Genomic DNA, 16,691 nt, shown 5'->3' on the forward strand with positions numbered 1-16,691 from the left:
TTTTTTGGAAGAACTACGGTTTGCTGTGAAGTCGTATTACCCAGTTTCTCTCCAGGGCTCCAGTTTCGTTTTCTGCGCTTATGTGGCAGCTCTCTACGAGCGGGTTCATTTTCGACGTACTCTGCAAGTCTATCAGAATTACGTAAAAGGTAAGATAGGTAAACGGCTTTTCTTCTCCAGATACGGACATACTCACTTTTTAGCTACTTTGATAGTGCTCAACCTACGTCACGCTCAAGTCTCTACAAGAATCATTATTGCTTGTTTTCTGACTGCTCATGCGACCCCCAGCCGCCCAGTAGTTGAGAACCAAATCCACCTTTTCCACCCCTTAAACGCGGTATTAATCTTAAGGAAATAAAAGAAGACAGGTCCGCATCTGGAGCATGGAGGGCCGACAAGGAAGTTTCTGGGCATGGAATGAGACCAGAGTGAGGCGAGAATGCAAGCTCATCGAAGCAAGGAAGGTCTGGGTAGCGATCATGTAGAAGGCCATACAGATCTCCGACTGGGGTGTCTTTTGGAACAGAAAGAGAAAGCGTCGGGAACGGAGGGAACGACGAGCAAAGGACTGTGATCGACATGGTGGATGGTGAACAAGAGTGGCGGGACTGCCCGAATGAAATAATGCATTAACCATCCCAGCTATTTCTCATAACATTGGTAAAATTTTAGTTAATCTATCACAAAGTATATATTTATAATATTGAAAGTATCCCAGCCAGGTGGCTGAAATTATGCCTGTGGTGTATACTAAGATGACCTTGTATTAACTTCAATTGTTCTCATCTCAGTGCTGTCTCGATACTTCTTGAAAGGGACCATGCAGTGGCTTACATTTCCCACTCATGCCAAGGGGCCGATGTTGTCATTTAGAGGCTGGCTTGTTGCTGAGGGAAATTAATTGGATCCGATGGTGGGGGCAGGCGACGCTAGTCTTAATCAATTGGTTACCACCTCACCGTTGCTGACCTTTTTGGCGTTAAGAAGAGTCACATGACTAGACACGTTGCGTCAACCAGTAGTGTACATATGAAATAAACAAAGATTCTGTCAGTAGAAAACACATCTGAATGGCGTCCAAGCAGCAATTTGTCACTAGATTCTGTCAATGCCGGCCCCAGTCGGCACATCCAAACTGTAAAGACCCTAGCTGTTATGCCGGTAACCCGAGCAGCGTAGGACTTAAATCACACAACAAGTGTTTGACAAGCAAGTATAAGAGTAAATCTACAACTGAGGTATGTACATGGATATCGTGCTAGTTATATAGAAGAAGGCATGAGGCTACGGTGAGGTATGACGTAGCGTATTGGTAAGTGACATGTGTAATGCGTGAGGCTGATTGGTAATGAGTATTACGAATGTGTCACGTGATTACTAGATAAGATAAGATCAAAGAGAGATTAGATTAGGTGAGATAATAGTCTCTATCTCGCGATTAGATAAAAAAGATGAGTCATATGGATACGATCGTGACACAAACCATTCCAATTCAGTACACCCACCGGTCATGCTCTTGCATGCAAAATACTTGCGAAAACATTGCCATTTGAACCACACAACTACCAGATTGAAGGAATGTGTCAATGCCTGGATGGCAAAGACCTCCTGGCTATAGTTCCGACAGGAGGTGGAAAGACGGCGTACTTTTATATGTACATGCTAATCCTAATTGCAATATCCGAAAAGCCATCTCTATGCAGCCCTCCAAAATATGTTCTGGCCAATCCAGCCATGGTGATTGTTTTCCCCACTAATGGTCTAGAAGAAGAGATGGTAAGTTAAGTGTGACCCTCTAAAGATTTGATCCATTGACTTTATGACATTTACCACTGGTACACAACCCAGGAACTTGAGTTAAAGAAATACAATCTGAAAGCGCTGGCAATAAACAGCCATACTCTGCATCAGGCCCGAGTGGCAAGACAAGAAAACCTGTGGCTTACTGTTCGGAAATATTCCTCAATGATACTACTGTCCCTGGAACAACTCACATCTCCATCCTTTGAGGATATGTTGAACAACAAATCCTTTCGTCTACGCATAAGTGCCATAGGAATAGATGAAATCCACTTACTGGATACATGGGGGAATGGGTTCCACAATGCCTTCCAGCAAATTGGTTATGTGGCCGCATGAATGCCATCCTCAGTAGTTGAGATAGCTGTCACAGCCACATTGACAGCAGGACCTGCTACCAAGCGAGTGTGTCAGTTCCTTGAACTACAAACTGGACAGTATCACCTTATAAGACACTCCAATGTGCGGCATGATGTGCGTCTGTCCATCTGGGAGCTTGACCATGGCATAGGCAGCTGGAACTTCCCACAACTGAGGTGGTACTAGAGAGCGACAAAAAGTTCATTATTTTTTGTCAGACAATCAATCTTCAATTCCGACTGCAAACATACATCTGGAAACATGCATCTAACCGCTCCAACCTCCATATTCAAATCAGAATGTATAATTCACTCAACTCACCTGAATTTAATGCAGAAACCTGTTGCCTTTTTTGTGATGATCCCATGGCTCACATTATCAATGCCATGAATCCCCTTTGGCTTGGATACAACCCAGTTGACATTTCCAAAGTCATAATGGTTGGAGTTGTGCCCAATCCGGATGAATTCTTCCAGAAAATAGGCCGCATACGACCGGGCACCACAAGAACAGAGACACGGAGAGGAATTATGTACGTTACAAAAAACAAAATGGATATAGCGCGGGAGCTGGTGGAAGACGGCGACAAGGTGGTGGGAACCAAGGGTGAGAAATCATGTACTAGCGGCACTATGATGGACACCAATATGGCATGTCTTGTCATGGCTTTGTGCATTGTTTCTGAGCAAAACTGCCTGTACGCCAACCCATCTGTTGACCCACCTTGCTCCTGCTCATCATGTACAGCTGCTCGAGCCTCCTCACCTCCTTCTGCAATGCCACCACCCTGCAATTGTGGTCAATGTGAACCTGAGGTCAATCCTGAGGCCAATCCACTTGCCACCCATGCGCCTGTACCACCTGACAACGAGACAAGGAGTAAGAACAAGCCAATCACAAAACAGATGTGAGCCCTTTGTCAGAAGAGGTTTGAGGAAGGACGCTTCCAGGTATTTGCTGCTGCCGGCAGGACCGGTACCAACATATTCCCTTCCAACGTGTTTCTCTCAAACACATTAATTAAACACCTCACTGCTGATCTCGATCATCTCAACTCAATTGAAGACCTTGCATCAACAACAAAGACTTACTTATTGCTACAGCTATACCTTCATATCCTATGGAACACAATCCAGAGTCTGCAAGCCGAAATCCACATGATATGTGAATCTCACCACTTTGGAATCAACACAAAAGCCAAGCTGCAAAGGCAAGTTAAACGTGAGGACAAAGCTGCTTTGTTGTCAACCAAGAAGAATATATTCATCATGGAGACAGGTACTGACAGGTACACTTTCTTTCTGAATGTTTGATCCTATTTACTGAAGTCATTGGTGTAGTCGCAACATTCTCTCAAGCGACATGGGTTGGAATACACACATAGATGTCCCATGTCCACGTGTTGTGTGGCATGCACCTATGTCTGCAGTGCATTTTGAAGGATCCTCGGAAGCTCAGCAAGCCAAACGCAAGCAACAAGGGACTGTGGGCCCTCTTGAGGCTCCTAGGTGGTGTACACGCAAGATAAAAATTGTAAGCACCTCTATATTTTGTTGTACAATGCTGACAGATGCGTTTTGACAGAACCAAGAGAACATACCGCCTTATTGCCAGGCATCCTCATCTGACGTGCTCCCACCTTCCTCCTCCACTACACTGTCTTCATCAGATAGCCATGGTCCCACTTCATCCTTGCTGTTGTAGCTGTAGTTGACTACAAGTTCACCATCCTCAACATACCGGTCTCCTACAGCTATTATTTTGCCTATATCATCCATTTGGCGGGTACCACTTTCAGCTGACTCCTCGCTGTTTTCCTCCTCACTTTCACTGCTTTCATGGCCTCTTTGTTGCTCACAGCCTGCTCTCCATCCTCATTTTTGTTGGCCACTATTTCTGCTTCATTTGGTACATGTACCCCTGCCATCAGTCCACGGGACTGCATAGTTTCATTAATCCATTTTTGTAGTTTCCCTGTTACGCACAAAGTGCTTAACAAAGTCTGAGGGTTCGTCGAGGTTTGTAAAGAGACTTATCCGAAGACAAGTTCAAGAACATAGTTCAGAGTGGAGGTCTTCCAATGGGAGTTGGTCTTCTTCTGAGTAGAAGTCTGATCTTAGGAGTCTAGCTTTGTAAGCGTAAACTGTGTAGAATCATATTAGAGAATACTACTGCTGTTACATGGTATTTATAATGAAAAGGAATCGGTGATAGGAGTTAGGTCCTATCTAGGGCAGGTCCGTCTGTTGAGGACTAAGTACTATAATAGGTACTGCAAATGCGAGAGGAACGGAAGTGTACGTGAAGGAAATGAGTCATCGGTCCAATGGTATAACCGATGAGTAAAGAGAAATGAGTAGTCCTTAAATGTCCAATAGAGATCGTAACATTACCCCCTTACTTGCTCCAAGTTTCACCGAAATTCGGTACCTTCGCTGTCAATATTGTAACTGTCATCGTAGCTGATGTCTCCATGTAATCCTTCCATCAGAATCCTATCCTCGTCTTCCCTGCAGATGGGACACCAGTTAAAACTATGTCCCGGTGCACAACGGTCACAGTCGGGGCAATAGTAGGCTTTGCAATAGTATGTGCGATGATCGCTCCAACCGCAATTTTGGCAGTATGGAGCGTTGTTATGAACGCCTTCGTGGTATTTTTGTCAGGTGTTAGATGAGGTGTCGGATTGGGGAGTGGTTGGATCGTCATCTCCCAGGTTGTACATTCCTGCGTACAACTGATCAATCATGGCTGCGTCGTCATCTACGTTGATTGGATTGGAGGGAGAGCCAGTCTCAGGCCTGTGCATTGTGCCAGGTGGACTGCCTTTCTGTCCCTTCGACATACGAGATTGCCGTTTTGATGGAGTTCTGGCGGCGGGGATCTGGAGTATCACCTCTTGCTGGCCGCATTGGGCCCCTCGTCAGTTCGTCAGGCGACGGGTTTGGGTGTTTGGTATTGGTCGAGGTGGAGATGACGGGGGGGATAGTGGTTTTGGGTTTGACCCAATGGAATGGGGACTGGAGTGGTTCGACTCTTGTGAGATTGGGCTGGTTGGGACAGTGGGAATATATTTATCCCCCAACGGGATGGGCGTAGGTCGACGGGTGATGATGTGGTAAGTGCGCTCCGGGGTAACACTGGTCTGGTCTGGGTGCGACAGGGACCGGAGGGACAAACCGGGTGGAGGAGTACTCGTACAACCGTCTCGCTCTATCCACGTGCGAGCTTCGTTTAGCAATATCCTCCCGTCTGATTCCAAATATTCCCTTGCCGTGTCCGTCTGCCCATTCAAGGAGCTCATCCTCAAGCGTCGTTCCAAAGATTCCAAAACTAACTTTTCCATCCGGAGTGCCCGACAGATACTCAAGTCCTGACTGTTGAGCCGCGAATGCTCGCTTTCCAACAAATGTATTGAGTCTATGGCTTTTAGGAGTTCGTCAGCTATGAGGTCTATGGCAAGGAAGGTATGCATGGAAGAAAGAGCGTGGTACGCATGGGGGCAGCATTTTTCAGTCTCATAAAAGAGATAGGTATAGGTGTCTTTTGCTGACATTAATTCTATGGTGTCAGTGACGTCGGCTTGGTTGTGTCGTTGCCCACGGGCGAAAGACACTCGTTCATTGGCTAGCAAGTTGGCGTCGCCGGGTATCGAGTAGGTGGTGATAGGGAAGCCGGTGGAGTTAGAAGTAGACATGTTTTTGTGTTGAGAGACATAGGATTTTTGGTAGTGGGGTGATTGTCTCTTCAATGCAGTTTGTGGTCCTTCTTATAGGCTTCCAGTATCTCCGCAGCATTGGTTAAATGTTCTTCCGGTTCCCATGAGTTTTCGGAATAAGGGTAATGGCGCCATTTAATCAGGTAGCGGTGCCCGTGTTTCCAGGGTTTGTGTCTAAGAATACTTTCTACTTCGTATTCCTCTTCTTCGTTGACCAGGTCAGGTGGTGGTCGGATAAAGTTCGGGCCGTGAGTGTTGGTTTCTGTATACGGCGTGAGAAGGGATGTGTGGAAAACATTGTGTATCCTCCAATGGGGAGGCAGGGATAGTCGGTAGACCGGGGAAATCTTTTCTTGGATGCGAAAAGGTCCGATGCGTTTCATGTTGAACTTCTTGTATTCGGTAGCTTTTTCTGGCAGGTTGGTGTTCTCTAACCACACCTTTTGTCCTTCGGAGAATCGCATGAACTTTCCATTGTTTTGTTTCATCATCTTGCTTCTCGTGAGTTCGTGTGCTTTTAGGGCGTTTTCCCTTGCCCTAAGCAGTTTGGATAATCGTTTTTCCACTGATGGGATATTCGTGGATCTCTGTCCCGGGGTTCATATCCCATGAGGAGGTAGAATGGTGATTGGTTGTTTGTGGAGTGTGGTCTTTGGTTGTGACAGAATTCGGCGGTTGTAAGGTATTTTGCCCAGCTGTGCGGTTGGTTCTGGCAAAATATGCGGAGGTAGATCTCCAGTTCTTGATTGGATCGTTCTGTCTGTCCATCTGTCTGGGGATAATACGCAGAGGAGAGTGCAGTTTCAATGTTCAGGAGTTTGTGGAGTTCTTTGGATACTTCAGAGGCGAACTGTGGTCCCCTGGCGGATATGAGTTTATTGTGCAATCTGAATCGTTTGAAGATGGAATCATGAAAGATTCGTGCGGTTTTGAGTGCGTCAATGGTTTTATGACAAGGTGAGAGGATTACCCCCTTATTAAGTCCTTGGTCTACCATGACCATTATACTGTCGTATCCTGAAGATTCTGGAAAATCAGTTATGAAGTCTACGGATAGGTACTTCATTGGTTCGGTGGTTTTTGGGGTCTGGTTTGGGATTAATGGTACGGTGGTGGGATGTGTGTTTACTTTTGCTTGTTGACAAGTTGTGCATCCTTTCACGTATTCTTCCACTTGTTTCATCATTCCTGGCCACTAATAGGCCTTTTTGATCAACTGGTAGGTTTTGAGCCTTCCTGGGTGTCCTGCGGACAGGGAATTGTGGTGATCTTTGATGATCGTCTTATTGTTCTTCTACTTCGTCAATCAGTAATTTATTCTGATAAAAAAACTGTCCTTATTCTTTTCTCCAATCGTCTTTCTTCGTTCTTCCTGGATAATTATTGTTTGTGAGCATGGCTTGCTCGATTGTGTTTTTAATTGTTTGTGTGTGATACAGGAACACTGAGGCAGGTATCATTGGTGTGTCATTGTCATCTCTTTCTGTTTTGATGTATAAATCAGGTCTTCTTGAGAGTGCGTCGGGTACCACCATGTGGGTTCCTGGTACGTGCTCCAAGGTGTAATTGTATTGTGACAGTTCCAGTTGCCATCTTCTTTGCCATGGTGTGAGTTTCCTGGCTTCTTGCCAGTACATCAGGTTCTTGTGATCTGGCAGGATTTGGATTGTGTGGGGGCTTCCCAAAAGTAAGTGTTTCCACTCTTTTAAAGCTCTCATTACCGCTAATAACTCTTTGTCGTAGATCTGGTAGTTCTTTTCAGTGGGGGATAGAGTTTTGGAGAAAAATGCACATGGGTGCCATTGTCCTTGGTCGTCTGGTTGCATTAATACAGCTCCTGTGGCGTGTTTGCTGGCATCTGCAGCAATCTTTGACGGTTTTGAGGAGTCGGGAATTTGTGTTATGGGGGATTCAAGGAATTTTTGTTTCATTAATTTGAAAGTGTTGTCTTCAGTTTGGGTCCAGTTCCACTTCCTATCCTTTTCTAGTAAGGCATTCAAGGGTCTGGCAAGGTCAGAGTAATGACCGATAAACTTCCTGTAGAAGTTTCCGTAACCTAAAAACTTCCTTACGCCTTTGGTGTTTTTCGGGATTGCAAGTTTGGCTGGATCCATTGATACCTGATTGTGGGAAACGATCATTCCCAAGTATTTGATGGTTTCTGCTTCCAAGGTGCATTTTTCTAGTTTTAGGAATAGGTCGTTATTGCGTAGTCTTTGTAGAACCTGTTTCGTTTGGATTCGGAGTCTTTCGATGTTGGTGTCAAAGATGAGGATGTCATCCATGTATATGATCATCCAGCCTTCATCAATGTAGTCTTTGAATTTGTCGTTCATCAGCCTTTGGAATGTTGCCGGTGAATTGCACATGCCGAAGAACATGACCGTTGATTTGAACACTCCTTTGCTGGTTCTAAATGCAGCTTTCCATTCGTCTCCTTCTTTTATCCTTACGTTGTTTTATCCCCAATGTAGATCTGGTTTCGTAAAGATGGTGGCTCCTTTCAATTTTTCGATGAGGTCGGGTATCAGGGGTAGTGGATAGGGGTCTTTCACGGTATATGTGTTCAGTTTTCTGTAATCTTGGCACGGTCAGAGTGATCCATCCTTTTTGCCAATGAGGAAGAAGGGGGACACCTGTGGCGACTTGCTCGGCCTGATGTATCCCTTTCTGTAGTTTTCCGTTAAGAATTCCATTAATGCTTCGTCTTCCTTTGGTGCCAATGGGTACAACTTGCAATCTGTTGGTACAAATTTTCATGTTGATTGCATGATCATATTCCCGTCGCTTGGGGAGTCTTTCCAACTTCTTTTTGTCAAAGACGTCCGAATACCCTTTGTATTCATCTGGGAGGTTATGCTCCTTTTTTTCTGTGTGTATTTGCACGTGTTCCATTGCCGAGTTGACCTTTAATTGAATCGTGGTTTGAGGATAGGGTGTTTGGTCGGATACGTATCTATGAATAGTTTCGTACACATCTTCGTTTACTGCGGTTGTCCTGATTTTTGTTTCTGTGGTTGTTTGGTTCATCCTGATGGAGTGTTTGTCCAAGTTTGGTAATTCTTTGTCTTTCCAGTTAATGACAGGATTGACTTTTCGTAACCAGGGAAATCCCAGTAATACGTCTTCTCCATCTAGTCCGGTCAATAGGAACTTTGTAAACCTGTTTTGTCCTCTTGCATCTATCCTCTGATAGGTACAATGCATAATTTTTCAGTTTTTGTTCGTGGTTCCGTCAACATTTTTACATGTTATCGGAGTTGGGAGTTTTCGGAGGGGGAGTCAGTGTCTGATGGCGAATTTTGTGTCCATGAAGTCATCTGTAGCTCCTGAATCTATCAGGGCTTTGGTTCCGATGGTTTTCTGTTTCAACGAGCAATCAATTCGTAAAGAGTTGGCATTGATCGTCGCTATTATTACAGTTGCCATTTTCAACGGTACTAACATCGGGGTAGTCCGTCGTTTCAAAAACCCTCGTCTTCTAATTCTTTCATTGCCTCTGTTCTTTGATCTTCTCCTAACTCCCTCCACATCCTCATGATGTTTTGGACCCTGTCTTCTTCCACCACTGTTTTGGTGTCATCTTCCGTTTCGGTTTGACGTACCTTTCTTTCGGGAGTTTTTCCTTTGTTCCTACAATTCCTTCCTATGTGTCCTTTCTCATTACATATGAAGCATCTTCCCTCTTTCCGCCTTGATTCTTCTTCATCTTTAGTTAATCTTCTGGTGCTGGTGGATGGTCCACTTTTGCGGTTTCTGTCGTTCTGTCTTTCTTTGTTTCTGGTGCCCCACACTCCTTCCGAGATAGTGTTGGCACTGATCCAGTTGGCATCTAGGTTCGCCACTGATCCAGTTGGCATCTATGTTCGCCACTGTGCTCATCCAGTCTTTGATGGTGAGTAGTTCCTTTCCGGTGAGTGCCCCGCAAAGGAGGGGTGGCCGGATAGCCTTTTGATAAACCATGATCATGGCTTTGTTGTTGATGCCGCTCTTCCCAGCATCTAGCATGAACCTTGAGTTAAATGCTACTGCATTTTCTCCTTGTTCCATCTTCATTTTCATCAAGGCGGCTGAGGCCGTTCCTTTGATGTTTGCCGTTCTGAAACTGGTTGTGAAGGTTTTCATGAAGTCTGCCCATGTGGGGTAGGTGTTCTTCCCTTTGTATTCGGTCATCTTGGCTTTGCTCCATGAGGCAGCGTTGCCATCCTTCATGTAGCTGAGGGCCACATATACCTTTTTCTTGTTGGAGTTGTAGATGGTGTCATTGATATCAAAGTGTAGATTGGTGGACGATATCCACCTTTGGGCTTTATCTGGGGTTCCATCAAAGTCATCAATTTTCCCGATCAACGTGGGTTTGGGGGCTGCAGCGTTAGACATGGTGCGTGGTGGTGGGATATGGGATGGAGCAGGTGCGGCGGGGAGTATCTGTGGAGTGGGAGGTGGTATCGGGTCGCCGTTTGCTGCAAACTCTTCAAAGTTGTTCTCGTTGTAGAGGTTTTTTACGGTTACTGGGGGATCGTGTTGTGTTGTGGGCAGTAGTTGTGGGTGGCTTCCTGCGTAGTACTGTAGCCAACGTGTTCTGGCTTCGTAGAAAGTGTCTGCTTGTTCTCTGGTGTGGAGTTGGGTTACATCTGGTTGGGGAAAGGGAGGTGGTGCTGCTATCCTTTCTTGTTGGGATGTCGTCAGTGGGGTTGCTGTTTGTGGGTTGTCTGAGCTTCCTCTTACTCTCTGGGATCTGGTTGTTGGTTGTTGCGACGTCTTGTTGACTTTTTCTTCCCAAATCTAAATAGGTGGGACTTCTGGTTAGAATACAACTCCTTTGTTACGCATGAAGTGCTTAACAAAGTCTGAAGGTTTGTTGAGGTTTGTAAAGAGACTTATCCGAAGACAAGTTCAAGAACATAGTTCAGAGTGGAGGTCTTCCAACGGGAGTTGGTCTTCTTCTGAGTAGAAGTCTGATCTTGGGAGTCTAGCTTTGTAAGTGTAAACTGTGTAGAATCATATTAGAGAATACTACTGCTGTTACATGGTATTTATAATGAAAAGGAATCAGTGATAGGAGTTAGGTCCTATCTAGGGCAGGTCCGTCCGTTGAGGACTAAGTACTATAATAGGTACTGCAAATGTGAGAGGAACGGAAGTGTACGTGAAGGAAATGAGTCATCGGTCCAATGGTATAACCGATGAGTAAAGAGAAATGAGTAGTCCTTAAATGTCCAATAGAGATCGTAACATTCCCTTCCTCCAACTTGTCCACACCATGGGCAGAACCATTAACATTGCGTCCTCCATATGTACGATCAGTGCGGAAAGAATGCAGTTCTGTCTCACGGTAAGACTGTAGCAATGTTCTGATTTCAGGTTGGTTATGTGGTTCTGGATGTTTACTACTTTTGCGTGCAAGGCCAAGGCCTTCTAATATTTCTTTTTTCATGCAAGAAAATTCCTGGACATTGTGAGAGATGATATTGTGCATTAGGACTCCATTCCAGGCAGCATCATTGTGATCACACGAGACCTCAAGGACAAGGTTCATGCGTTCTGGCATAAGGTCCCCTGCTTGAAACCTACCTGAAAGGCCTTTGAGGTTGACAATCCAGTTTTTCAACAGAGCTTCACATATTTTGGGTGTGCTTTCAAATTCCAACAAACATATCATCTCCAATAGGTATGTCCCATATTTTGTATGGCCTGAGCCGCAGAAAGTGAATAACATCATTTTGAAACACTCATAGGCCCGTCTAATGTCACCAGTTGTAACTGCATATGCAAATTCATGAGCCACTAGTGCATCTGACATGAAATGCATTGATTCTGTGAGTGTGTGGTCACCCTCAAATTGTTCTTGGGTGCTTTCATCAAGGTCTGCTTCATTAGCCTTGTCTTTTGGCTGACACTGGCTTTTTTTCTTGGTTTTCTTAGCCTTGCTCTGACGTGTAGTGGCCTGGGTTTCAGCAGATGGAAAAACATCACCAGGAGGGAACCACTTGGTGCCCGATGGGATAGGCATTGTATTGTTGGCCATAGACTGAGTAAGTGTCGTTTCATATGAATTAATACTGGTATATTTCTCATGCATTTGACTGACTAGCAGAGTGTTGGAGGTTGGCTGCCTCAGGATCAAAGGCTACAGCTTCAACAACACTTACTGCTGTGCCCACAATTATTTGGTCTGTCCACCCCATTCTTTGCTCCTGCTGCTTATGATAACATTGTACATTGTCTAGGCGCAAGACAGGCCAGTGTTTGGGGTCTGTTCCAAGTGCCCAGATCTCTCTTGCTTTTTTTTTGGAGAGCTTTTTTAAGGTGAGTTGTGTTGAGCTATATGCCATAGTATTACCAACTTGTGAATTGTAGTCAAAGAGGGTTTGTTGTGCACCACATGCAAAATAGAGAATTGCACGGCCAACTGCCATGATTCTGGCACGGTTGGTACAGCTGAGGTTGAGGGATGTAATAATGTGAGTCAAAACCTGCAGATTATATAAGATAATATATATGCTGGCAACAATGTGAACTTACAAGTTCAGGTGGCCTATATTTCCGGACCACTTCTTGGCCATTATGCAGGCAACGAGGTGGTGAGGATAGTGCCATAATACAGGCTGGTAAGTCTGCAATTTTTTTTTGATGTCCGCTGTGGTGGACTTGCCCAATATCCGCCAACTAACATCCTCTTTTGCCTTGGTCATTGCAAGCCCACTGGAAGTTTCTGGTTTCAGTGCTCGGGTTTGTTCTTTGATTAAGTATTTGCATGTCATTTGCACCGCAAATGATGATAGAGCAGAGCGTGCAGGTTTCATGTTGACAAAGGGGATGGTTGGTGAGTGCATAAGCTTTCTTTCTTCGTCACTTGTGGGACATCCACCTGGGTGGTCATACCATAGTTTCACAATTGTAGCAGGTGTGTGGCAATCACGCCCACCTAGGAACCTGCTCACAATAGAGGCATGTTGTTTTGACCGGGATATTTTAATGCCTTCCTCCGTATTCATGCGGAATGCATGGTAGAGAAGATTGGCAAAAGACCAGTGAGCATCATTGATGATTGTATTGAATATTAGCTCAAGTTTTTGCTCAGTTGTTTTGCGCCTGGAATATGTTCTAGGTGTAGCTGTCATTGGACTTGGAAGGGGGAAACTAGGAGGGTGACCAGGTGTATTACTGAAATAGGGGATGTGGGGTAGAGATGAAGATGAAGTCACTGGCCGCACAGTGGGGGCTGGGGTAATAGTACTTGAATTCTCATGTTGGTTCATTCCCCTGGGTGTTCTATATATATTGTTGTGAACTGGAGCCTTAGGATGGGTTTCTTCACTCATTGTTTTTTTTTTTTGCAGTCAATCCTGGCACTTAGGATTGGTACATTGACGCTCCGGCACTGCAGTTGCCGGCTTACTAATTACAAAAGAGGCATGGTAAATTCTTATCACCAAATGTTGGCACTGAATGTCTTAGCAATGGTATAGCCTCACCAATAACAGCAGACCTTCCTTCAGAAGAAACAACTTTCTTTCTCTGATGTTTAGCATGTGACCGGTCACATGATGAGTCTAGACATTGGTCATGTGACTATGAAAAGTTGAAAATGTAAAGTAAAGTAAATGGTCACATGACTGGTCATGTGACTTGGAAAAATAAAAGTAAAAGTGCAAAAAGTGAAGCGTAAGTAGGTACTGGTACGTCAATTGTAACACTTATACAACCATATTACTGTACTATGGTTTAGTTCTGATACACTGTTTGACAAAACTGGATAAACCCGGTCTCTGCCAAAGCAGCCATTGTTCTCCATGGAGCATAGCCACCACTCCATGGAGTCACCATTGTTCTCCTAGGAGTCATTATACTGTAGCAAGTAGCACCTCTGACTACAAGTAGTAGGGGGTTTAGTATAGAAATACCTCAGTCATTTCTATAGCCTCTCGGGCAGCGGCTGAGTTTCACTTAGTTTTATTAGGTTATGAGCCCTGGTACGCAAAAGCTACACAGGAAATAATTCTTATTTGAAATGGCAACCTTAAAACCATGACCACAGCACACGATACATCCGCATGTCCAGTTCTCACTGGACCCAACAATTTTCAGATATGGAAACTCCAGATCATCTCAAAGCTACGTCGGGAAAAAGTTCTCCGGGTTGTTACTGGAGAGGAGCTTAAGCCCTCACCAGGAAAACCTACCTCCTCGGAGGATCCTGAAATCACCTGGATACTTAAGGATGAGAAGGCACATGGAATCATCCAGGACCACATCTCTGATGACCTCCTAATGAGGACTGGAGACCTCACCAGCTCCAAGGAGTTATTTGATAAACTTGTCTCACTCCATCAGATGTCCAACATTGCCTTGGCCTTCTATTCATTCCAGCAACTCACCAAATTGTCCTGGGATGGGACCTCATCTATCCAGGACCACATTGCAAAAATCCGGACAATTGATTCACACCTCTCCGGAATGAAACTAGGAGTTGATACCAAACTCATGGCCTTTGCTCTTCTCCAATCTCTCCCATGCACTCCTGAATGGCAAATATTTCAGTCATTGGTAATCAACACGATTGAAGAAAATAAACTTACCTTTGATGCAGTTGAGATCCGGATCACTGCAGAAGTTGCATGACAGTCAGGGAAGGCCCCTGGAGGTTCCAAATCAGCACTCAAATCCGAGGAGAAGTGGTGTGACTTCCACAAAGCTAAATCACACAACACCTCAGAGTGTCGAACACTTCAGTCAGCTGGAAAAGGTCAAAGGAAGAAGGAAAAGGAAAGACACAAGGATAAAGGAAAAGAGAAGGAAAAGGCAAATACAGCGGAGCAATCATCTGGATTTGACTCCGAGGAGGAACAGAGTCATATTGTTTGGAACATGTACATATTTCCAAGCCCCTTGCTAAACACATTCAAGCTTACCTTGTGTCGGAACCCGATAAGACCAAAACAACAATCATCATTGACTCTGGAGCAACATCCCACATGGTCCCTCACCGCTCCTGGTTTGAGCCAGGAATATACCATGTTCTGAATCCTCCGAGGACAATCAGTTTTGGGGATGAATCCTCTGTAAATGCCATTGGAATTGGAACTGTAATCCTACAAGCAACTGTTGGCAAAAAGGACTACAATATTGCACTGTCAAATGTCTTACTTGTGCCAAACTTCACTTTAGCACTTGTCTAAAACGGGGTTATCAACACTTTTTCCAGCAGGGTCAAATGCTTGTGAAGTTCGGAAAAAGAAGGAACTTATCCTCACTGCCTTACACAAGCGAGGACTTTATCACATCCAAGCAAAACCTGAAATCAACCCGGAGTCAGCTTTTACAGCAGTAGATGTAAATTTATTGCACAGGAGAATGGCACACATTGGAATGGACCGCTTGCAACAAATGGTTACAAAAGGACAGCTCCAGGATATAGACACCCTTACCGGAACCCTGGAGTTTTGTGAACCTTGTGCTTTAGGAAAGATGAAGAAATTCCCTTTCAAGTCCACTGGAGGAAACCGAGCCAAGCACCCCATACAAATTGTGCACACAGATGTTGGAGGACCAATCAAACCAACTTCTAGGGAGGGTTTCCAGTACTGGATCATCATTGTAGATGATTTCTCTAAATTTCCATGGATATATTTCCTAAAACATAAAAGTGAAGCACTGGAACAATACAAGCAATGGAAAGAAGATGTCCAAACATTCTTCTGGACACATTTGGGAGAAGAAAAATTCACTCCACTGTACACAGAATTCCTCCGGAGCGATTGGGGAGGAGAATATACTGGCAATGCATTCAAAAATCAACTCTGAGGAGATGGTGTCGTCCAAGAAACTACAGCTGCAGATACTCCGGAACAAAATGGCATTGCAGAATGCATAAATCAGACATTGGCTACATTAGCAACCACTATGCTGCATGATTCCAAGCTCCCAAAGTCATTTTGGGTAGATGCCATGCAAATAGCTGCATATATCACAGCATGCAGCCCAGCATCAGGACTCCATGGAAAGACCCCATATGAAATACTGTTTAAAAGGAGAGTTGATCCAACTTTGTTTCACTCTTTCGGATGCCAAGCATATGCCTTGATTCCGAAAGACAAAAGGCAAGGGAAGTTTTACTCCAAGAGGTGCAAAGCCATAATGATTGGCTACACACATGGAAAGCAAGCCTACAAACTCCTAGACACTGAAAAACAAACTGTGTTTTCCAGTCGGCATGTCATGTTTAATGAATCCGGAAAGGTACAAAAGGATGACACTGCTCCCTGGAACACAGACACTAGCACAAATTAGTGGGAGGGACTCATTCCAGAGAATGCTCACCATCCAGACCAAAATACATTGGAGGAGGATGATCCTGACCCTCGGATCCGAGATCCAAATGAATTGCAAATGGAACCACATCTCCAAGGAGATGTTCCACAAGCAATAGAACCATATCAGCATGAAGATGTTCCAAGAGCAGTGGGGCAATACCTCCGTGGAGACGTTCCAAGAGCAGTGAGAGCACCTGATCAGCTAAGACACCCTCCACAACAGTTTCTACAACCAAGACCTGAACACTAACCATCTTCAGAACGGAAACCCAAAGTAGAGTCACAGTCAGTGGGAGGACAACATACAGCCAGCTGATGTGGAAAAAGTCCGAATACAGCTAGATAGCCTGTCCATTGGATCAGCTTCAGGAAGGCATACAACACCTCCGAGGAGTCATCCAACGCCTCCAAGGAGTGATTCAACACCTTCAGGAGTGAGTGGGGCAACACACACACAAATGTGTCTACTCCCTGGAGTACCTGCACAAGTTCCT

At 44.8% G+C, this 16,691-nt stretch overlaps 6 protein-coding genes across 6 annotated transcripts; 4 read left to right on the forward strand and 2 right to left on the reverse strand.

The window, feature by feature from the left end:
• Positions 1–2: 2 nt before the first annotated feature.
• Positions 3–604, reverse strand: SERLADRAFT_481018 (uncharacterized protein; the record flags this gene model as incomplete). The annotated part of the gene is made up of 2 exons (XM_007324649.1): positions 3–129; positions 197–604. The coding sequence occupies one exon, from the start codon at positions 582–584 to the stop codon at positions 255–257; it is 330 nt and encodes a 109-aa protein (XP_007324711.1).
• A 977-nt stretch (positions 605–1,581) lies between these two features.
• SERLADRAFT_375114 (uncharacterized protein) lies at positions 1,582–3,074 on the forward strand (the record flags this gene model as incomplete). Its single annotated transcript, XM_007324650.1, has 4 exons — positions 1,582–1,779; positions 1,852–2,130; positions 2,164–2,277; positions 2,340–3,074. The coding sequence occupies 4 exons, from the start codon at positions 1,582–1,584 to the stop codon at positions 3,072–3,074; spliced, it is 1,326 nt and encodes a 441-aa protein (XP_007324712.1).
• A 1,799-nt stretch (positions 3,075–4,873) lies between these two features.
• Positions 4,874–5,113, forward strand: SERLADRAFT_404161 (uncharacterized protein; the record flags this gene model as incomplete). Its single annotated transcript, XM_007324651.1, is given in 2 exon segments — positions 4,874–4,967; positions 4,983–5,113. Coding segments are annotated over 2 exon segments (188 nt in total), but the record flags the coding sequence as incomplete, so codon positions are not given.
• A 58-nt stretch (positions 5,114–5,171) lies between these two features.
• SERLADRAFT_404162 (uncharacterized protein) lies at positions 5,172–5,540 on the forward strand (the record flags this gene model as incomplete). The annotated part of the gene is made up of 2 exons (XM_007324652.1): positions 5,172–5,202; positions 5,287–5,540. The coding sequence occupies 2 exons, from the start codon at positions 5,172–5,174 to the stop codon at positions 5,538–5,540; spliced, it is 285 nt and encodes a 94-aa protein (XP_007324714.1).
• Positions 5,541–11,520: 5,980 nt separating this feature from the next.
• SERLADRAFT_412187 (uncharacterized protein) lies at positions 11,521–13,005 on the reverse strand (the record flags this gene model as incomplete). Its single annotated transcript, XM_007324653.1, has 4 exons — positions 11,521–11,575; positions 11,599–11,912; positions 12,034–12,322; positions 12,407–13,005. The coding sequence occupies 4 exons, from the start codon at positions 13,003–13,005 to the stop codon at positions 11,521–11,523; spliced, it is 1,257 nt and encodes a 418-aa protein (XP_007324715.1).
• A 2,561-nt stretch (positions 13,006–15,566) lies between these two features.
• SERLADRAFT_404163 (uncharacterized protein) lies at positions 15,567–15,758 on the forward strand (the record flags this gene model as incomplete). Its single annotated transcript, XM_007324654.1, has 1 exon — positions 15,567–15,758. The coding sequence occupies one exon, from the start codon at positions 15,567–15,569 to the stop codon at positions 15,756–15,758; it is 192 nt and encodes a 63-aa protein (XP_007324716.1).
• Positions 15,759–16,691: the final 933 nt, after the last annotated feature.

The sequence above is a fragment of the Serpula lacrymans genome, assembly GCF_000218685.1.
Source record: "Serpula lacrymans var. lacrymans S7.9 unplaced genomic scaffold SERLAscaffold_20, whole genome shotgun sequence".
Taxonomy (NCBI): Eukaryota; Fungi; Basidiomycota; class Agaricomycetes; order Boletales; family Serpulaceae; genus Serpula; species Serpula lacrymans.